Below are 23,538 nucleotides of genomic sequence, written 5' to 3' on the forward strand. Positions count from 1 at the left end.
GGGTCCTGGGGGGAAGGTTGTTTTTTGTTTGTTTTTAAATCCTCACCTGAGAACATTTTTTTCCATTGATTTTTAGGGAGAGTGAAAGAGAGAGGGAAAGACAGAGAGAAACATTGATGTGAAAGGTTGCCTCCTGCGTGAGCCCCGACCAGGGCCTGGGCCGGGGAGAAGCTTGCAACCCAGGTACGTGCCCTTGACCGGAATCAAACCTGGGACCCTTCGATCCACAGGCCAACGCTCTATCCACTGAGCCAAACTGCCTAGGGCCTGGGGAAGGTTTTTTGATACTTCCTACTGTGGTCTGCATATGTGCAGAGAAGAAGGAATAGAGTTTACAGTCATAATCTTTATTTCTTCTTCCTCTTATTATGCTCTCTCTGAGGCTTGAACACAGTTGTAACCTTTAAATGGAGAAAGAATGAAGGGGGAATGGGATCACTGGTCAGGGCGCAAGAATGGGGGGCGGTGAGAGCCTACACTGCTTGGGTCCTGTGATTATTTGCTATGCTGTCACCCCATTATCATAGCGGGAGGGAAGAATGAATATGTGGCTGAAGTTATTTAGGCACATATAGCTTAGTGACCATCAGAAACAGAACAAGCTACACTGTGAAATGCATAATTGTAGTTTTCCAGAGACAGAAGGAGGCATCCTAACATGCCCCAAATTGGTAAAGTTTTGGCAGGACAGACAGATGCCTGCTTCCCTGTGTGACTCCCTTACTCCTATGTTTCAGAGAGAGAGAAACATCAATAATGAGAGAGAATCATTTATCAGCTGCCTCCTGCACGCCCCCTACTGGGGATCCAGCCTGTGTCCTGATGGGGAATGGAACCGGTGACCTCTTTGTTCATGGGTTGCCGCTCAACCATGGAGCTACCCTGGCTGGGCAAGTCTTTAATCTATTTTTTAGTTGATTTTTTTTGTGTTTAGTATAAGGTAGTGGTACACTTTCATTCTTTTGCATGTGGCTGTTCATTTTCCCAATACCATTCATTGAAGAGACTGTCCTTTCTCCATTGTATATGCTTGGCTCTTTTGTCATAAATTAATTTACCATGTATACAATAGTTTATTTCTTGGCTCTCTCTTCCCTTTGATCTGTGTTTGTTCTTATGCCAGTACCATACTGTTTTGATTACTATGGCTTTGTAATATAGTTTGAAATCAGAGAAATGGTGCCTGCATCTTTGTCCCTTCTCAAGATTGCTTTGTTTGGCTGTTTGGGGTCTTTTGTCTTTCCACTGAGATTTCAGGATTGCTTGTTCTGTTTCTGTGGAAAATGGCATTGGAATGTTGGTTGTGGTTGCATTGAATCTAAAAATTGCTTTGGGTAAGGCTTCACATTTGGAAATAACATAGAAGTGCTGGAAATTCAGTGATCAAAGACACTTCATTTAATATCTGAATTTTTTATTTTAGTCAAGAACTGGTAATATTAGTAGCAGGGATAGGCTTAAAAGAAGCACATGAAAAGAATATTATATTACTGGGCTTCTTTGTGAGCAGATCTGGTTATGAATGATGGCATAACTCTTACTGATATGTAGGACTCTGACTTTTTAAAAAATGCTTGAGAGCAAAGTCACCTGGGCTTTGCTCTCAAGCATTTTAAAAAAAGTCAGAGTACATGTTAGTGTCCATGACCTTTTGATCACTAGAAATAAACAGATGAACAAGGAAAGCATCTCTTGAATTTCACTATTAGGAAACATAAATCAAAACAGCATGAGATAATTCATATTTAAGATGGAAATCTTTTGGTCTGAGTCCATGAATTTATGAATTAGAATAAGTTGTGGACAACAATGAAAAGTCATCTTTAAAAAAATGTATCTGGAATGGTTTCAAAGAATTGCATAAATCCATACCTGGGAAATGCCTTGGAGTGTTGTAGAGTATGTAGGAAGGTATCTTAAATAGTAACAAAACTTGAGATGTCAATAATAGCTTTTCCTGTTTATGTAAGACTGGTAATTTCTATTCACCAAAATCCTATATAATAAAAGGGTAATATGAAAATTGACCCCAACGGCAGAACGACCAGGAACGACTGGTTGCACTGACCACCAGGGGGCAGACACTCAATGCAGGAGCTGCCCCTGGTGGTCAGTGTGCTCCCACAGGGGGAGCTCCACTCAGCCACAAGCTGGGCTTACAGCTGTGAATGCAGTGGCAGTGGCGGGAGCCTCTCCCGCCTCCTTGGCAGCACTAAGGATGTCCGACTGCAGCTGAGCCATCAGTTGGACATCCCCCGAGGGCTCCTGGGCTGCCAGAGGGATGTCTGACTGCCAGCTTAGGCCCGATCCCCCGGGGAGTGGGCCTAAGCCTCAGGTGGACATCTGAGGGGTCCTGGACTGTGAGAGGGCACAGGTTGAGCTGAGGGACTCCCCCCCCCCCGCCCAGTGCATGAATTTTCGTGCACTGGGCCTCTAGTAGTATATAATCATAGATTAAAATGTCAGAATGTATTGGAATAGCATTACAACCAATAATCTCTTTTAAGGCTTATTCTTTTCTGATTCTGTAAGGATAAATATTCAAGCTTTAAGGGGCAAGGTATATGGTAGACTAGACATTTGCTATTATTTTAGCCCCTCAGCACCTGAAAACCCTTCCTATGCTAAGATTCTCTACCTTGGTAGCTAGGTGGTAGAGGCTGAAAATCCCAGATGCTTGCTTTCCCATGCTTGTTGTAGTTAATATGCAGACATATGACCTGGATGTCACATTTAGATCCACTTACACCAGATTTTTTTTTTTAACTGTAATCCTCACCCAAGGATATGTTTTTATTGCTTTTAGAGAGAGAGGAATGGGCAAGGAGAGAAAGAGAGAGAGAGAGATAGCAAGAGAGAGACATCAATGTGAGAGAGAAACATTGATTGGTTGTATCCCATTCACGCCCTGACCAGGTATCAAACACACAACCTTAGTATGTGCCCTGACTGGGAATGGAACCTACAACCTTTTGGTGTATGGCATGCTACTCCAACCAACTGAGCCACCTGGCCAGGGCCACTTGCACCAGATTTTGACTTAGGAGCTAGTTATAAAAAATAAAACATGCAGTAAGCACACAATGCAATATACAGATGATGTATTATATTATTGTATAACCTGAAACCTATATAATTTCATTAACCAATGTCACCCCAATACATCCAATAAAAAGGAAAATAAAACAAACAGCAACATACCCAAAGGGAAAAAAAAATAAATACATAAACTAAGTCCAGAAATGAAGTGCTTTCTTTCTCTTTGGAAGAGTCAATATATTATTGTTGGGGGAGGGGGGAGAACACGAAAAAGCGACTCCCTCCCGGAGAGTGTGGCTCAGTGGTTGAGCATTGACCTATGAACCAAGAGATCATGATTCAATTTCTGGTTAGGGCACATGCCCGGGTTGCGGGCTCGATCCCCAGTGGGGAGTATGCAGGAGGCAGCTAATCAATGTTTCTCTCTCACATTGATGTTTCTCTCTTTCCCCTTCCCCGCTCCCCTTCACTCTCTAAAAAAAATCAATAGGAAAATATCCTCTGGTGAGGATAAAAGAAAATAAAAAAGCATTGACATAGAACTCACAGCAATATACTTTAGAGACATTATTACATTTACTCCTCACAGTGACTTTTTGTTGGTCCTTTCAATAAAATAGCGGGGGGGAGGGGGCGGGGGGAGGAATGGCCAAATATCTTGCTTAAGGTCACACAACTCATAAAATGTGGACCCAGGGATCCAGCATTGGTTTTCTGATTTCAGAGTTTTTTTCTTTTCCTCATATTATTACAACCCAAATTTGAATAATTTTGAGTTCTGAAATGAATACTCAGGAGAAAAGAAGTATGGGTGAGTTGGAAGTAGTAGGGAGGAAGTAAGAAGCAGTTAAAAATATGTCTGTTAAAAGAATTAAGAAACTGACAAAGCACAGTGCTAGCAAGGTGTTTTCACCAATGAGTATTTATTAAAAGCCAGGGTGCACCAGGCACAATTCTTGTCCAGTAGGCTAACAGACACAAATGATGTAACCAATTCACTTATTAGCTTATCTGATTAAATAAAATACATTTCATAGAAATGATTATAAAATGCATTGCAGACAGAAACGGAATACCTTTCATCTTACAGATCTTACAGTACCTAAATAATTATTAATAAAAACCAGGCAACCCTATGGTAAATAGAAGTTATCAAACCACCGGTTATTTCTTTAGTCAGCAAAAGCACAAAAGCATTCTGTCGTTATGCTGAAATGGGTTTCAACATTCAATACAGACATCCTTTTTCAAAAGTAACATAGTCCACCTATAATCTTAAAAATTCCATGTTTTTCATCGTGTATCAAATCACATTATACTTTTTGGTTTAAAGATTAGTTTTGGTTTCGAGTAAGTTTATTTAGTATTTCAGTCCCAGGTCTCACAGATTCTTGACTTGGGGCGGGTGAGAATCAGTTCAATTACGTATTAGTTAGAGGGACAAAACAAAATGTAAATGGATGGTTTATTTGCTTTACCCAATATTTTTGCCAGTATTCAACTGAGAAATTAGGATACACAGATGATTTAAACCAGAACATAACAGTAGAAGGAAAAAAAAAAAAGACAAAATGCTGGGGTCATTTCTTTGAAGCAAGCCTGTCCATTAGAGCTCCTTATTGCCTTCCGGAGAGTTATGGCTAAATCTTCAGAGGGCCAGCTCGGGGCTGTTGGCACATGATCTATCCCTTAGCTTGAAGGCTGCGGTGTAGGGGAGGGGGGAGGGGCTGACAAGGCACGTTGTGGAGTGTTTGCTGACAGTCACAATGGCCACCGAACCACAGTCGTTCACGAGTGTCCACCAGGTCCTCCCGAGATGGGGCTGGTTCCTTCAGGCAGCGACGCGGAACACTTCCTCAGAGTCAAGGTCAACTTTTATTGCACAGGAACCAGAATCATTCCCCTCCCCCCTTTCCTGAGCTGGAGACCTCCAAGTGCGAATGTGGCTGGGTGCCTCTTCGCTCGCTCCTCCGGCCAGCAGGGAGCACTCGCCGGGCGCCTCCGGGAGCACCTTCTTCAAAGGGAAGCGCGAGGTATCACGTTGGCCCAAGCAGTCTGGTGGGTCAGTCGCCATTCTCAAGCAATTTCTGTAAGTTGTTCTGTATCTTGAAACAATAACAGAGAAGCTCCTGTTATTAAATAGAATGGGGTCTATTAAGGGCATATTTGCTATGGCCTATGTAGTGCTTGAGATTATTAAAAAAAACCAACTACCCAGCAGTTAACTTTGGATCAGCCAAACAAATGCTTTTTAAAGGAATAGAACTGTTAGACAATCCACTTTAAAATGAAAAAAGAGAGGGCTGGGAAAGGAAGCGGCACAAAGATAAAATGTCGGAAGAGACCAAGAGAAAACAGGAGGAAGAACTACACAGCACTGGAGACACCAGGTGTGACCCAAAGTATTCGGACACAGCAGGGAGCTGGTCCTTACAGAGCCCATTGGAGAGTCTGAGACAAACACCACATAATAATGTTTAAAGTTCCACCCAGCAGCATGGCTCAGTGGTTGAGCGCCAACCTATGAACCAGAAGGTCAGGGTTTGATTCCCAGTCAGAGCATATGCCTGGGTTGTGGGCTTGATCCCCAGTGTGGGGCGTGCAGGAGGCAGCCGATCAATGATTTTCTCTCATCGTTGATATTTCTATCTCCCTCTCCCTTCCTCTCTGAAATTAAAAAAATGTATTAAAACCATAACACTTAACTTTCTTATTAGATATCATACAACATTTCCCAGAAGATTGTGAATTTCACAGGGACAGGGACCATGCCATATCATTGGGTCTCAAGACTACAGTACAGGGTTGGGCATTAAAAATGTCCTTAGAAAATGTTTGTTGAGTAAACATTTTCTTAAAATAATTCAGAGCAAGATATTCTCACCAGAGAATGGTAGTAAGGAACACTGAGAAACAGAAGAGAATGTATTCTTTGGAAAAAGAGTCTGTGATGTCCTACAGGCACACGCAGGCTATGTGAAGAGGGAGGGGTTTAACATATCTGTGCCAGGAACTCCACACATGCTCCCCTTCTCCACACACCATCCCCACACAGGCAGGTTTACACAGGAAACCGAGGGCCAGAGGCTCTGGAAAAAGACCAGTTGCACAGACAGTAAAGGGAAGAGTAGGGATAAGAACAGAGGTTTGATTCCAGGATATATGCTCTTCCTCCTGTACTGTTCCACCATGAATGCCATTTCCAATACTAAGAAAATAAGTATTTCCTTTTTTACCCACAAAAGGCATTGCCTTCGTCCTCCACATTCCTACTTCGTGTCTTCCCTACCTATCCCACAGGACCAAAGATAAAAGCAGGAGTGGGAAGACAGAAAAAGAAATGATTAGATTCCACATGAGAGTGCGATCATGTGATACTTGTCTTTCTCTGACTGGCTTATTTCAATTAGCATAATACTCTGGAATCCTAAGAACAAAATAAACTGATGAACAAAACAGATCCAGAGACACCGAAACAAGCAAGAGACTGCCATGTTTCTGAGGGGAGGTGGGGGGAGGGGAGGAAGAGATTAACCAGTGAATGTATATGCATATGAGCATAGCCCATGGACAAACACAGGGAGGGGGTGGGAATGGGGAAAAAAGGGGGACCTCTGTAATATGTTCAAAAATAAAGATTAAAAAAAAAAAAAAGAAATGAAACCAAGAACTGATGTCCAAAATATATAGAACATTCCTACAAAGACAAACAAACCCCAAAGTAAAACAAAGGAGATAATTTACAGAACAAAATCCAAATGGCCAATAAATATATAAAAAGATGTTCACCTGTGGTGGTAATCAGGAAAATGCAAATAAAAACCATGATGAGATCGGAGTGCCCACTGTTGGGCTGGGTGTAAGGGGCCAGAATGGGCAGAGATGCTGCCCCTGGGAAGCATCTGAAGATAGACGGCAGAGGATTTCTCCACTCATTAGGCAAGTGGAAAAGAGGAGGGGGTTAAAAATTATCCTTAGATTTCCAACAAGGATGACGGAAGGGCCTTGAGGCCATGAATAGAAATCGGGAAGTTACAAGCAGAGCAGATCAGGAGGCTTGGACAAGAACAGTCCCTGACGGAGGGTAGAAGGGAATTTCGGGTCCTGAGTGAAGGAGCTGAGACGGGGCTCCGGTTCCGGCCGCACAGGGCTGCCTGCGGTTTCACCAGCAGGCTGTGCTGCACCATCGCCCGACTGCCTCTGGCTGGGGGGCAGACCGACCCCAAGGAACATGGGTGTGGCCTCGTAACTTCTGCTTCCATTCCTTAGAGTCATGTGTGCACTTTATAGCTTTTTAGAACATCAACATATGCATTTGACTCTAAACCCACTTTTGTCTGTTTCTGCTTCAGGACAAAGGTTTCTCCAGGAACCTAGCGTGGCCTCGTAGCTGAGTGGCGGGGCTCTGTCTGAGCTCCGGTTTTTCTGACTCTTTATAGAATGTGGTGTCCCAGCCAGGCCGGCAGGAGAATGGGAAGAAACACAGGCGAAGGCGGCAGGATTCTGTGTGCTTCTGGTCCAAAGAATTCCGGCATATGCCAGAGGGAGCAAGATAGAAAATCAAAACCAGCCCACTCACTCGGTCAGCATAGGAGCCCAAACACTGGTAAACATTTCATTACAAAGAAAACTAAAAATTATCTCAAGTCTCAACAACTACCATTGTAGAAAGGAAAATAATTCTGCTTGCTACCCCATACCTTCTCTAGGTTGATTTCGATTTAAAAGAGAAAAGGGTTTCAAGTCAGCCCGGAGATACAATGAAGTGATAGGAAGGATCTGGCACGCCCTGGTTTAAGGACAGGAGATTGGGAACACCTTTGCTCTCCATACTTCAGTGGTTCAATGTTAGATAACATTTGGTAAAGCAAAACAAACAGTTTGACTCATTTGCAGTTCATGTTTCTCTTCAAGTAAGTGTAACTGCACGATCGTGGGAAGCTATTGGACATTTGTGGGTTTGAACTGAACACTTAACTCCTCGAACCCTTTCCTTAAGGGTTAGGGTGAAAACAAATTTTTAGGGGGGAAGGGACAAACACGTTGACAGGATAAGAAATGTTAATCAGGCTTAACTAGGATATTTCTGGCATGCCTGGCTTTTTCTCCTGTTCGCTCTCCTACCGCACTATTGTGGGAAGCTATTGGACATTTGTGGGTTTGAACTGAACACTTAACTCCTCGAACCCTTTCCTTAAGGGTTAGGGTGAAAACAAATTTTTAGGGGGGAAGGGACAAACACGTTGACAGGATAAGAAATGTTAATCAGGCTTAACTAGGATATTTCTGGCATGCCTGGCTTTTTCTCCTGTTCGCTCTCCTACTGAGTTCTAAGAATACCACGGGCATGAGGACAGGCCTGCCCCACAGCTGCCCTAGAGGAAGGTACCTTTAGTGGTACAGGCACATCAGTGGGCGGTCAGCAAGGACTAAGGCTGGATTCTGAGGGGCAGGAGAGCAGGGGGCTTCCAAGCACAACTCTGACGTCACACAGACCTGCTTCCGATTCCAGGTCTGCCGACTTCCTAGCCTTGTCTCCTTGCGCAAGTTAATAGGAACTTGGATTCTTCTCGGTCACATAGGAACAGTGTCATCCATCTCTCAGGGTTACGACAGGGAATGAATGCAATAATTTGTGTGTGGCCACCGAGGGCCTGGGTGGAGGTGGGGCTGCGCTCTCGGTTGGGACACTCCCTCCTGTGTCCCTCCCCCGGCCCTGTGTCAGAGGTCACCTGCCCCTGGGCTCTGCGGCACAGAGAACTATTTCTAACCAAGGAGGAAAGCCAGGAGACAGACCAACAAGGAAAATGCGATTGGAACCTATTTCTTGGTGGAAATAAAAAATGGTTTTTCACATTACCATGGATTCCCCGGGCTGGGTTTGGCCATGTAGGCTGCTTGCTGCACACACCAGCAGGGTTTTCATGTGTAACCACTGATCTATGGCAAGCGGCAGGCCCCGCCACGGCTGCCCCAGCACGGGAAAGAAATCACCTTTTCTAGTTTCATGATGTTCACGGTGAGCTCCTGGCAGAGGGCCTCTGCGTTCAACTGCACCTGCGACCCCAGGCTGGACGGCGCTGCCTGACTGCGAGGACAGAGAGAAACATTACCGAGGGCCGGAGTGGCCAAGACGGAAGTGGAAGAAACACCTCTGACATGTACATGAACAGAAAACCAGGTTATAGCAGAAGAGAGTGAGCATTTACTTGTTCACATCAGAAAGGCCCTGCAGTAATCCACTCCAGACTGGATGTTTGGGGGCTAATTCTTAACAGCTCAGCTGGAAATCTCTGAAGCTATTTTTGTTTAAGTGGCTGCAATGTGCCTCGGCTTCCAAACAAAAACCAGACAATTATTCTCAAGCCCGTGGTTTCTTAAACCCTTTTTATTAGCTTCCAGTAACCTCTCTATCCCCACTACAGCATCAATTTGCAAGAACTGTTGCTCTTCTCAGTTGTAGATGTAGCCACTGGTTGACTGGCAGTGTATGGTCTTTGTAGTCATACAGGCTGCATTTGAATCTTGATTCTATTTCAAACTGTAAGACATGAAGCTAATGATTTCTCTGGGTCTCAGTGACCTCATCTGTAAAATGGGAATAGCAGTAATAAGGTACAGTGAGAGAAAATTGTGTTTGTGCATGTGTATATCCATTGTAATAGAGTCAACAGCACATGGTGTGGACTCTGTGTAGAGGAATATCCCTACTTTTAGGACATTTGCTAAAAGTATGTTTCCTAATGTGGAATAACACTTTATTTTACTTTTTAGGCAGTACGTCAAAATCCTCATGGGAATGGGTTTAAAGGAAAGGGCTCTCTGTCTGAATAGGTTTAATTAGGTCAGGCATGTAAAATGACTGTGATGGAAAAATTTCACAGGCACCATCAAGCAATTACTAGTCACGTGGATCTTTACAGTGAGAAGAGTTTTGTAAATAAATGGGCCAATACAGAGTTATCGGTGATCAGATGTGCTGAGTTACTTGAACTGCTTCTCTCCTATGAATGTCTTGACTCCCTGCCCTTTCAGCTCAACTTTCATGTCTTAATAAATGGGCCAAGGTCACAACTGAGTCTCAGGATAAAAGAACAAGATAATGTACAATTAGGCTTGTTTCTTGCCTCATCAGTGGCAACACTATAGCAACTCAAGAACATGCACAGTCAGGTCATTCATTTCTGGGACCTTCCCACCTCTGTATTCCCCATGTATACACTTAAAATATCTCATACAAAATGTATGCTTAATTAATATTTGCTAAGAAGGTTGCTAAACACAGGTCAAACATCCTACTAATCTGAATAGCAAGCAGATGCTAGCACAGGAGGGACATGTCTTACTCAGCGTGATGGGTGTCCATAATGGAGGTCAGTGACCCCAGCTGCTCCTCCAGGGTGTTGATTCTGTATCGCATGTAGAAGGTCGAGAGGATTAGCGCACAGACACTGGAAAGGAAAACAAGAGAAATCTCAGTGGTCAACGGCCAGGCCCCGATGTTCACAAAATAATAAACTCAGAGACAGCCCTGGTCGGTGTGGCTAAGTGGTCAGATCGTCGGCCTGCACACACAAGGGTTTTGGGTTTGATTCCCTGTCGAGGGCATATACCTGGGTTGCAGGTTTGATCCCGCTCATTCGGGAGGCAACCAATCGATATCTCTCTCTTAACATGAATGCTTCTCTCTCTCTACCTCCCCTCCCTCCCTCCCTTCCTCCCTCCCTCCCTCCTTCCTTTCCTTCCACTCTCCTTCTCTTCCTCTAGAAATCAATGGGAAAAATATTTCAGGTGAGGATTAACAAGACAAAACAAAATAAAACAATAACTCAGAGCCAACTGTACATTCTTCGAGGCAAAGTATTTTCTAAAACAACTTGGCCAAAGAGATTTTAAAAAAGATCTTTCTTCAAAGGTAGATGCTTGTCACAAAACTTTAGAGCTATCAAGGGATTTAAAATTCTTTAGCCCAAGTTCCTCAATTTACAAGAGATTCTAACAGCCTGTGAGTGCCCAGTCTTGTTCTCTGGTGACTCACAGATTCCCTGCTTTATCTGGAAACCAAACTGGGCCTGTCCTCCTTGGTGTGAGGAAGAGCCCAGAACTGGGTCCGGCTATTTTCAGAACCACTGATTACAGACTGGAAGTGAGGGGGAAGTTAAAAAGTCAATGCCTATGTTTTCAATCAAGGGGATGACATTTTCAAGTTGTTTTGGCCTCTAGCCAGAGAACATGGATTGGATGGAAAATAAACAATCAGGACAAAGATGCTTCATTGTAATTTCCCAGCCAGTAGCATTCACTCAGCCCTTAGTCCTCCGCTGGATTTGGCACAATCAGTTTGCTTTTCCTTCCTCCCTCTTTTCACTTTTTATTTTTTTTTTAATATTTTATTGAATTTTTACAGAGAAGAAGGGAGAGGGATAGAGAGTTAGAAACATCGATGAGAGAGATCGATCAGCTGCCTCCTGCACACCCCCCAGTGGGGATGTGCCCGCAACCAAAAAATGTGACCGAAGCTTAAGGGGAAAAAATGCTGCAATAGGAGACAAAAACCGTGGAAGAAAAGATTTGGGTCACATTAGACACAACTGAGATTTACAGTGGCTCTTGGCAACATGAAAAGATGATTCCTTTCAGAACTGAATCATTTAAAAAAATATATTTTTATTGATTTCAGAGAGGAAGGGAGAGGGAGAGAGAGATAGAAACATCAATGATGACAGAGAATCATTGATCAGCTGCCTCCTGCATGCCTCACACTGGGGATGGAGCCCACAACCTGGGCATGTGCCTTGACCATGAATCAAACCCTGACCTTCTGGTTCACAGGTCGACGCTCAACCACTAAGCCATGCCATCGGGCGAGAACTGAATCATTTCCTGAAGTCACTTCTAGTAAATTCATTTACTTACACAACTGCATAGAATATAAGAATATGGCGGAGAGTCGGACGATTCTGAGACTTCACTTTGTGTAAGATTCCAATGGATTCTGACTGACCTGTTGAGTAGAAAACAAAAAGTGACAGTTTTAAAACACCTGCTTCCAGCAATATTGCTATGGGGAAGAGGTACTTGAAACAGATAATTATTCCCAAGTATAGAAATCAAGGCAAATACTAACAGAAGCTTCCTGGTGTCATTTTAACCAGTAGCTACAATTCCTTCCAAACATTCCCTTCAGTCCATATTTACTGAGGGCCTCCTCTGCGTTAAGCATTTTTGGAGGGAATGGTGAATCATCTAGATACCATCCTTGTCCTCATACCAGTACAACTGGTAACTGGTTATTAGAATAACTTGTGGCCCAGTGCACCGATTCGTGCACATTGAAAGGAAATTAATTAGAAGAAATATTTTAATACTGCTATTCTCCCTTTCTCTATAATAGAAGTGTCAGAGATGAAAGAATATTAGTAAAATGTTTATGAAAATAATAACTGATAAATTGATTAAACTTATTCTAATATCTCCCTGTATACCACATTAAGAGTAAAAACACTTTCAGAGTGCTTGACTAATTTCCCTTGTGATGAAGTATTTAGAACTTTAACTTTAACGTCACATGCTCTTCAAACTCGAGAGAAAGCAACATATAACTGACCATGTGCGAAAACGGGTTTAGGTAGGAATATTCCTACTCTGTCTAGAGTTTGTCCTTGTGATTTATTACTAGTTATCGCAAATGCTGGCATCATGGGAAACTGTCTTCGAATTAATTTAAATGGGAGGCCAGAGTCAGATGGGGACAAATCAATTCTTGGTATCAGAACAACCTCTCCTTAACTCGCAGATCCAGTTAATACTTCAGCTTCGATTATGTTAGGTTGAAATCTTTTAATAATAAGCCATTACAAAGACCCCATTTACTATTAAGATTTCTCAGTAGCATGATGATTGCACCTACTTTCAATTTTAATTTATGACATGGCATGTCTGAAGGAGTAATACTAGTAAGCAATTCGATGATAAAATTTTCTTTTCGGCATCATCTGTTGAATCGATGGAATCATCACTCAAATATGTGTGAAAATCTCCATTGAGTACATCCAAAATTTCTTCATTTAATTTATGAACGTGCTCATTTTGAGGACAAAGAATCTGACATGTAACAGTCATTCTACCACAACTATGTTAAAAAACAACCAAATTCACGATCAACAATGACAGATCAAAACACACATGTGCGATTGGTGCCAGTGAGAGCTTTATATGTATCGCGCATGTGCGAGTCAATGTTTATTTTAAATTGCCAGTGTGTGTCATATGTACCGGTCGTTCAGTTGGTCGGACGGCCGTAAAGGCCGGTCACTTAGCCTTTTATATATATAGACTAGAGGCCCGGTGCACAAAATTTTGTGCACTCGGAGGGGTCCCTCAGCCTGGCCTGTGCCCTCTCGCAGTCTGGGACCCCTCGGGGGATGTCCACCTGCTGGTTTAGGCCCGCTCCCCTGGGGGATCGGGCCTAAGCTGGCAGTCAGACATCCCTCTGGAAGCCTGGGAGCCCTTGGGGAGCAGGCCTAAGCTGCAGTTAGACATCTTTAGTGCTGCTGAGGAGGCGGGAGAGGCTCCCACCACCACCGCTGTGCTGGCAGCCGTCAGCCTGGCTTGTGGCTGAGCAGAGCTCCCCCTGTGGGAGCGCACTGACCACCAGGGGGCAGCTCCTGCATTGAGCATCTGCCCCCTGGTGGTCAGTGTATGTCATAGCGACCAGTCATTCCCAGTCGTTCTGCTGTTAGGGTCAATTTGCATATCACCCTTTTATTATATAGGATAGAGGCCTGGTGCATGGGTGGGGGCCAGCTGGTTTGCCCTGAAGGGTGTCCTGGATCAGGGTGGGGGTCCTGCTGGGGTGCCTGGCCAGCCTGGGTGAGGGGCTAAGGGCCGTTTTCAGGCTGGCCACGGCTGCGGGCTGGAAGCAGGTATCTAGGATTTATTTATCTTCTATAATTGAAACTTTGTAGCCTTGAGCAGAGCTCAGGGCCGGCAGGGCAGGCGGGAAGCTTGGCTTCCTCCATTGCTGGGGGCAACCCAAGCCTCCTGCTTGCTCCAGCTCCGTGGCTGCCGCCATCTTAGTTGGGTTAATTTGCATATTTGCTCCTGATGGGCTTGTGGGCATGGCGGAGGTTATTGTCAATTTGCATGTTTTTCTTTTATTAGATTAGATTAGTACATAAGAAATAATTCATTAATTTGAGTTTTAACAGCATTTTTTTGAATCACAATCTCAAAGTATTCTGAGTAACAGAGGGGCCTCCATGAAGGCTGTTCACCTTTATATCCCCCACAGTAAAGCAGAGGACTGAGCAATGTTAGTTGAATGAATAAATAAATTAATATGCAAAGACCTACAACAGGAAAGGGGGGGGGATATGAAAGGCAGCCATGAAGTGAAATGTGAGGGCCCTTTAAAAGTTACAAGCAGATCTTCCACCCCCTGCCCCTGCCCCCAATCTGCTCCTCACCGTGTGCAGGGAGACTCTTGGCTTTGCCTTCAGGTGCTCTGTTCACCTGGACATCTGCCCTCGTTGGCTTTGCTTCTCCTTTGGAGACACGGAGGACTGTCTGGGATTCTGTCACATGGAAATCTGTCAGGCCAAACAGGGCTGGGTAAGTACTCTCCTCAAAACATTGAAAACGTAGTATCAACCACAAAAGCAAACCAAGCTCTCAACATGCACAATGACCAAGTACATAAATGGATCTTCTCCTAAGCTGGTTGAATGGCTGGGGATTGCAATCCAATGATGGAGCAATTAAGTAATAAAATAATATAAGGACGGTCTGTCTTTACCCCACGGACTCATGGAGATGATTCAGCTGTAACAATTCATAATATTCTTAAAAGAGGGAAGGAAACAGTATGTTTCTCTCTTTCAATCAACCTAGTATTATGTCGATTTATGAGACATTTATTAAATATGCATAAATGGAAATGGAATTTTACCACATAGGCACATCCGTGTGCTGGAACTTTCCCCAGATTCCCTTTCCAGTTGTTAACTAGGAAGACAACGGGTGTTTTGTTGTTGGTTTTGTTTTGTGTTTTTAAGGGGTGGGATGAAGATGTTTCGTGGAGAATGAAAAGTTAGTCAAGATACAGAACTTTCCAGACCTCTGGAGTTCTCGGACTCGGGCGTCTGCGAGCCGGAGCTGCTGTAGCCTCCCAGTTCTTGCCTCCTTTGTTGAACCACTCCATCCAGATCTGGGAACTCGTCGTTGAAATCCTGCAGGGAAGTAATGACATGGAGAGAGGCCATTTCCCTTATGAAGAAGGCAGGCCTTTGCAGGCCCCAGCCTTTTTCCTTAGGCCTGACCTATAAAATATGGAAAGGAAGGAAGGATTTCCCCAAACTACTGGGATTTTCCCTACAGATCACTGGGTATCTGCTTCCTGAAACTGAGATTCTTCCGGGCAGTTAGAATTCTATCAACAGTGGCCAACCTGCTTGAAACAACAAATGTCTAGCGAGATTCTTCCGGGCAGTTAGAATTCTATCAACAACAGTGGCCAACCTGCTTGAAACAACAAATGTCTAGAAAAACACTGGAATGCTGATGACTGAGAAGCTGCAGAAGCCGCACTTAGCACTTTATGATGAGAAAGGGACTGAAATAGACGTATATAAAAGAAAAATGTAGACAGAAAGATCTAAATGCATGTTTGAATATGCAGATACAGAGAAAGGTATTCTTCAATTATAGTTTTTTTTAAAAAGGTGTTGGATAATGATCAACATAATTTGATGAACAAGAATAGATTGATCTAGAGACAAATGGAAGGGGAGGGGGGGTTAGAGAGCAACCAAAGGACTGTATGCATGCATATTAGCATAACCAATGGACACAGACACTGAGGGCTTGCCCAGGGTGGGAATGGCTGGAGTGGGGGGTCGATTGGGGGAAAAGGAGACACATGTAAAACTTTAGACAATAAAAAATTATAGAAGGGAATAAAAAGAATTATATATACACAGACACTGGGGTGGTAGGGGCTTGCCTGGGTGGGAATGGCTGGGGGGGGGGGGTCAATTGGGGAAAAAGGAGACATATGTAAAACTTTAGACAATAAAAGGAAAAAAAAAGGTATTGGAAACAGGCAAGGGCAAATGGCTTTAACAAATTAGACCTTGAAAGGAAAACTTTAGCTTTTTTTTCTTCCCTTCACTAAATCAAAACAGGGTCAGCAATATTACATATAAATTAAAGAAGCGTGATAAGGGAGTGAGAAGTAGGGGAAACATGGAGTCCCAGCCATTCCCCCCCATGTGCTTCGGAACCAGAGACCAGGCTGTCACTGAAACACGCTGGGAAGGCACCGTGGGCTGAGCACTCTACAGTTTAGTCAGCTGTCAAATGAAGAAGAGACTCGTCTTGTAAGCAAGTTGCCAACCTTCCACCTTCAATTAGCTGTCTTTGGGTCATTTCAATGTCAGTAAGATTTTTATAGGGGACGAAAATGGAAAAAATTCAAGTCTTTTCAACGTAATGACTATGTATTGAATGCCTGTCATGTATGAGGCAGTAGGCAAAGCTCCTTACACAGAGGATTGCACTTAACCTTCACAGCCACTTTGTGGGGTTGGCATTGTGCTAGATGAGGAAACTGAGGAGAGCAGTTACAGAGCCTGTCCGATGGCATAGCTCAGCAGCGTGGAACCAGATTTCAAACCAGACTTGTTGGATTCTAAGTCATATGCATTTAATTCTATTTTGTACTATTTTTAAAAGGTTTTATAGAAGTTTTTTTTTTTAAATTGAGTTAAAAATTCACAACATAAAATTCACCATTTTAAGTGTACTATTTAGTCTTTTTTAGAAAATTCACAATGTTGTGCAACCATCACCACTATCGTATTTCAGAACATTTCTATCACCCTGCCAAAAAGAAACCTTTACCCATTCCCAGTCACTCCCAACTTTTCCCTCTCCCTCATTCCTTGGCAGGCGCTGATCTAGTTTCCATCCATATGGATTTGCCTATTTGGAACATTTTGTAAAAATGGAATCATACAATATTGTGGCCTTTTGTGTCTGACTTTTTTCACCTGGCATGTTTTCAAGACCTCCTCTCTGGGTCTGGGATGCGGGTGAAGCAGATTTGGGGCCAACAGTGCCCCAGCAGTGACCTAAACCACGGCTGATTCCACGAGGAATCAGGCTCCCTCCTCTACTGGTCGAGTGTCTGCCCCCTGGTGGTCATTGCGCAGCATAGCTACCAGGCAAATGGACGAATGGTTGGATGGTCGCTTAGGCTTTTACATATATAGATAGCTATGATCATTCTTGTTCAAGTTTTTGTGTGGATATATTTTCAATCTTACTACTTTCTGAATAGCTCTCAAAACAAGATTTGTAGATCTTGAAACCATGGGCTCATACCACTTCACCAAAGGTATTTCAACATTTAACAATAATCAATTTGGGAATAATCAATTGAATCATATGGCTAGGACTCTCCTGGGCCAGCTTACAACATCACAGGTCTATATCGTGTACAAATGGGGAGACTTATTCCCCACAGGAGATTTACTTGGCAGTCAACAAAGTCTAAAGCAGTGGTCGGCAAACTCATTAGTCAACAGAGCCAAATATCAACAGTACGATTGAAATTTCTTTTGAAAACCAAATTTTTTAAACTTAAACTATATAGGTAGGTACACTGTTATTAACTTAATTAGGGTACTCCTAGGGCTTAGGAAGAGCCACACTCAAGGGGCCAAAGAGCCGCATGTGGCTTGGGAGCCACAGTTTGCTGACCACTGGTCTAAAGGAACTAAATAATCTCTACCTTTCACTTGGGCATTATAGCTTTCTTTATATATCTACACTAATAAAAGAGAAACATGGTAACTGGCGTACGACCGCTACCCTTCCCATTGGCTAATCAGCATATCCTTATGCAAATTAACTGTCAGCCTTGCTCCAGTGACTGCGGACTCCAACGTTCCCCGCCTGACTTGCCAGACTCTGAGTTGCAACTCTAAGCAACTATGTACTATGTTGCAAATGTAGGAGCATGTGCCCTTGACCAGAATCGAACCCGGGACCCTTCAGTCCACAGGTCTATGCTCTATCCACTGAGCCAAACCGGCTAGGGCTATAGCTTAATTTTTTTAGTTATTTCTAGGTATTGCTCATCTTCTCCATTAAGCTGGCTGTCAAGTCTTTGAAGGCAAGAACTAGGCTAGATTTTTCCTGATGTCCTTAAAGCATGTCCTAGCATGGAACCTTCAACACAGAAGCCATCCAACTGTTTGTGGGATGAATCATGCCCCACCCCCCCAAATAGATTGGTGAATCCTTTTAAAGTAACACTGACAAGCAAATGCAGCAAGACTTTATGAATATCTCTGATGACCAGTCATCCCAAGGCAGCCCACTACTGGGTTTCTTTTCCTTTGCAGGACAACCCTTCAATTCCTTGAAAAAAGTTTATGACCCCCTATGGTCATCCTCTTCTTCAGGACACAAATGCCCTGTTTCTTCGTCTTGTCTTAACTATTACGGCCCTAAGTTCCTCCTGCACCCTGGTCATGGCGGAAGGAGACGCGTAGTTGCATCACATATTCCCTTTCTTTTGCATTTAGACATTATGTAGGCAACTCACCAGAGGCAGAGATGAAGGGCGGTCTGCCCGGAAGCGGTCTGCTCGGAAACTGTTTTCAAGAGAAGACGGGTTGGGACTGTTACCAACACTTGTATTCTGCAATGATTGAAACAAAATGAAACACCAGGTTAACTATGGAGCTGTAAGAAGTACGGAAGACAGACAAGTCACTGGGGCTCGGCAATGTACTCACATCTAAGTGTCCACACACGGATTTGAGTAGTTTATAAGTAGAATCTCTGGAGAGGAGGGAGACAAATATGTACTGAAAACAAAACAGAGTAATTAGTAACAGACACTGCCTGATGAGAAGGGTGTATTCAGAGTTCAAACATTTCTTTGTATATCTTTTTTTTCACTTTAAATGATACAGACCATTCTCTGGTCCATATCCTCATCCTGCTCACCTACACATTCAGTTCTTATTCCACTCCCGCACTAAAGGAAATATACTCCCCAACGATAGCAACAAAACCCTCAAACTCAATTGAAGTAATGGACAAACAGAGAGAAAAATGAAGGCTCCAATACCCTGAGAAAGGCGCCCCAAATCAGCACCAGTAGGAAAAGACCTGGGCATTAAGAAAAGGCTAGTGATATTTACTAGACCCGTGGTTGGCAAACCACGGCTTGCGAGCCACATGCGGCTCTTTGGCCCCTTCAGTGTGGCTCTTCCACAAAATACCACGTGCGGGTGCGCATGTACAGTGCAATTGAAACTTCGTGGCCCATGCACAGAAGTCAGTATTTTGTGGAAGAGCTGGTATTTTGTGGAAGAGCCACACTGAAGGGGTCAAAGAGCCGCATGTGGCTCGCGAGCCGCGGTTTGCTAAGCCGCAGTTTGCCGACCACTGTACAGACCCTCTCCACCTCCTTTTTTGTTGTTTTTTTTTGTTTGCTTGTTTAGGCATCTAGCAATTCCTGAGGGTCTGCTTTTTCTGTGCTGACCTAGCTTTCCACTGAAAATTTCCCAGGGGCTCTAATAGGCTCTTTTTCAAGCCACTTCCAGATCCTTTCTTGTACAAATATGGAGATTTCTGCAGAGGGTGCTTGTAAGTGAGTTATGGGAAAGAAGTAAAATCAGAGCCAGACAAGTAATTTGGAGACCAATGACATAAGGAAAAATGATTTTACCCTAAACAGTATGTTGAGAAAAATATTAAAACTCATTCTTTCTCCATGTATTTGAGCCATAGAATCTTTCCAGGCTCACTTTCCAAATTTTGTGATTACCCCTCTTATTCAATTCACCCATTAAAGAAACTGATACAATTTCCAATATGATCTATATATATAAAAGACTAAGCAACTGGCCAACTGGCCGGTAGGTATGATGCGCACTGACCACCAGGGGGCAGATGCTCAACGCAGGAGCTGCTGAGCGACAGCAACTTTGCAGAGTGCCCTCTCGCACTCTGGGACCCCTGGGGGATGTCGGACTGCCGGTTTCAGCCCGATCCCCGCAGGCCAGGCTGAGGGACCCCACCTGCTGGAGGGACCCCACTCACTCCACAGATGCCCTTTGAGCCCCAGTGCTGCTCCAGGTGCGGCCAGCCGGGGAGGGACAATGGGAGGTTGGCTCCAGGGCATGTCTGGCCCGTCTCACCCAGTCCCGCCCCACCATTCCCCTTCTAATTAATTTCCTTTCATGTGCATGAATCCGTGCACCGGGCCTCTAGTATAATATAATACAGTATTATATCCCAAAGTAGTTAACATTATAAGTTCTGGCATTATACAGACCCAGTTGCAAATTTTGGCTCTGACACGGAATAGGCGACATTGGGCAAATTGCTTACTTAGGACCTCTTAGCTTCAGTTTTCTTAACAATATCTACCCCTGAAAGGGTGGTAGGGTTGAATAAATGGGAAAACATAAGGAAAGTATTTAGCATATGCCTGGCAAGAAGTACTTGATGCTTATTAGCCATTAGTTTATCTAAATATTTTTTCAAAAATAGGTATTAACATATTTTCTAGCTCATCTTTCCCTCTTCAACTATCCAGTATGGTTACAAATGGAATGTGGCTTTTGTGCTTTCATAGAAATAGTATGCAAAATATTAAAAAATAATTTCAAGTGAAATATGGGTAACCAAAATATTCCACTCCCTCTCTCTACCCAAGCTGAAATAAACATCTCTCAGTGAAAATATTTCTGGTTGCACATGACTGTGGCATCACAACAGTCAACAACAGCTTGAGAATTCCCGTATAGAAGTGGGATAGAGCCCAGCCCGTGTGGCTCAGTGGTTGAGCACTGACCTAGGAAACGGGAGGCACCTGGCGGACTCGAGACCCAGTAAGGGATGTGCAGGGGGCAGCCAATCAATGATTCTGTCTCATTGGTGTTTCTATCTCTCCCTCTCACTTCATCTCTGAAATCAATAAAAGTATTCTATATAATAAAAGGCTAATATGAAAATAGAGCAAATGGCAGAATGACAGGTCGCTATGATGTGCTGCACTGACCAGGGGGCAGACGCTCAATGCAGGAGCTGCCTCCTGGTGGTCAGTGTGCTCCCACAGGGGGAGTGCCGCTCAGCTAGAAGCCGGGCTCATGGCTGGGGAGTGCAGCAGTGCTGGCGGGAGCCTCTCGGGGGCCCCTTGGGGGATGTCCACCTGCCAGCTTAGGCCTGCTCCCTAAGGGGTCAGGAGGGCGCAGGCCGGGATGAGGGACCCCCTAATCCTCAAGTGCACAAATGTCGTGCACTGGGCCTCTAATATTTAATAAAAAAAGTGGCATAGGTAAGGCAACCTGGAAGCCAAGAGAGGCCAGGAACTGGTCTGAATTTGGGCGCGCATAACAAGTGCACGTTTTAGGTATTTGGGATGCCTTTGGAGAGGTCCCATCGGAGGTTATGGGGCGGCTGGCCACCCCCACTGCAGGGACTCCTCAGTGTCACCCGTCCCACCCTGTCAACAAGGTGGGGATGGTTGTTGTTTTAAATCATGTCAAAGACACTGAACATCAACTTAGCCTGACCTAACAGATGTTAGGGAAAGGGAAGTTGGGAACAAATTTTATTTTTTTGGCCTTGGTCAAGCAAATATAAATAAGTCAGCGGGAAATTAAAAATTGGCAACAATGATATTAGAAGAAATCATCTTGTGAGGGGAAACAACACTACAGGCTAGGATTTTACAGATCAGTCTTACATATACTTGGTGATTCCCTGTGGGAGATAATGGTATTTATGGTCCAGGGTCTTGGTCTCGGCAGGAGGGAAGGGAGAGCAGAGCAGGATGGAGCAAGGTGCCCTGCTCTGGGGCATACTCACCTTGTCTGTGACCGTCGCTATAATCAGGGCATTTGGCACCAGAAGGGCAGTTTTGGTTTTCTTTATCAGGGTTACGGAGAAAGCCGGAATAGAGATCTGAAACAGAAGCACTGCATTAACACACTGGTTAAGACTTCACAGAACAACACTTCAAGTTTTCCTGTTAAAGGAAAAAACAAACAAATAACAAACCAGCAGCAGGCTCTCTGGGACCCATGGAAAGTCCATCTTAAAGAGTGGCCTGGGTGTGTCCCTGAGCTCCTTAAGCTGTGGTTAATGCAAAGCCAGGGAATAAATCTGCATCATCAGTCCCGCTGAACAGCTTCCTGGGAAACCTTTATCTTTAGACTTGGGACTAGAATGCAAAATTTACATGCATGCTAAAGATAAGCCCCAGGCCCTAAAGAAGGTTGCTTTTGCAGGCTAATCTCCCATACCCCCCTCTCCTCTGTCTCAGGCACATGTGGGTGGGTAAAATGTTGAAAAGCACTGGTGTAATAGAACCATTACTGGACAGAAAGTCTGGAACTTGAATTTTCAGCTCGGTTCTGTTACTGTCTAGATGACCTCCTCTACCTGATGAGTTATCTTTTCTAGGCCTCAGTTTCCTGATCTGTAAAATGGGGTTAGTTTTATCTACTTCCCAGGATGTGCTGAGGATTAAATGAGATAATGTATGGAAAATGCCTAGCACTCAATGACACTGTCCTTCATTTCCTCATTTGCCTCATGTAAAGAGGACGGGTGAAGTAGAAGAACTCTAATTTCTTTTCTGGTTCAAACAATAAAGAATAACAATGACAACTGTAGCAGCTACTATTAATACCTATTTACAGATGAGACCTTCTGTAGTTATGACCTTCCTGTAAAGTAGATAGTCTAAGAGATAAGGACATTTGTGTCGCGAGGCATATGACTTGCTTAAGGTCATAAATATAGTAAGTTACAAAGACAGAATCTAAACAAATCTTATCCTAAGTGTAGTTCTTTTTCCGTACAATATACTACAAGAATGTATCAGATGCCACAAAGAATAGTCGATGCTCCTGATACTTTTATGTTATAGCTGCATCCCTTCAACGCAGTTTCGTTTTCAGGGATCACATCACTTTGATCTCTGAAAACAGAGTCACACACACACCCATGGCAAAAAGAATATGACCTGAACCTCTCTCTATGTGCATCCACTCACTTGAACATACATTTTGCAAAAATGCTTTATATATTCTGAAAGAGATCGAGGTCAGTGGGGAAAAGGAGGTCCTTCAGTTAATACTGGCAATTTAAAGGAAGGAAAAACCACGCTTTTTATGTTGACTATTTGCATTCACACTTAGGTGGAATTGTTCTACTGTCCCTCCAGTTGTAGGTTGAGATGACTTTGGAAAAAAGATGTCAAGATCTACTCAGACAGATGGCGATGTAAAAATGCGTCTAATTTTGTTTCTGAGCAGTGTTGAGGGGCTATAACTTAGGATTTCTTTTCATAATCTAAGGCATGGAACCCCCATAAGAAGGAGTTTTCAATCAGTTGCTTCATGAGTATAAAATGACAACTAGATCACATGTGAGAGATAAAGTGGAAATAATAACCTTTAGTGTGAG

At 43.7% G+C, this 23,538-nt stretch overlaps 1 protein-coding gene across 4 annotated transcripts in view; it reads right to left on the reverse strand.

Annotated features, from left to right (window-relative positions):
* Positions 1–3,935: 3,935 nt before the first annotated feature.
* GRAMD3 (GRAM domain containing 3) overlaps positions 3,936–23,538 on the reverse strand; it is a 140,492-nt gene continuing 120,889 nt past the window's right edge. For 2 of the 4 annotated variants that reach the window (XM_014547318.1, XM_014547319.1), the window contains 8 exons: positions 21,934–22,029; positions 18,846–18,917; positions 18,653–18,748; positions 15,158–15,269; positions 14,508–14,630; positions 11,956–12,043; positions 10,386–10,490; positions 3,936–5,144 (listed from right to left, as the gene is read on the reverse strand). In XM_014547318.1, the coding sequence (XP_014402804.1) occupies positions 4,871–5,144; positions 10,386–10,490; positions 11,956–12,043; positions 14,508–14,630; positions 15,158–15,269; positions 18,653–18,748; positions 18,846–18,917; positions 21,934–22,029 (966 nt within the window). In that variant the 3' untranslated portion in view covers positions 3,936–4,870. Of the gene's footprint in view, positions 5,145–9,033; positions 9,128–10,385; positions 10,491–11,955; positions 12,044–14,507; positions 14,631–15,157; positions 15,270–18,652; positions 18,749–18,845; positions 18,918–21,933; positions 22,030–23,538 lie in introns of all 4 variants that reach the window. The other 2 variants (XM_014547320.1, XM_005875844.2) reach the window with 2 other exon arrangements.

The sequence above is a fragment of the Myotis brandtii genome, unplaced genomic scaffold (assembly GCF_000412655.1).
Source record: "Myotis brandtii unplaced genomic scaffold, ASM41265v1 scaffold470, whole genome shotgun sequence".
NCBI lineage: Eukaryota > Metazoa > Chordata > Mammalia > Chiroptera > Vespertilionidae > Myotis > Myotis brandtii.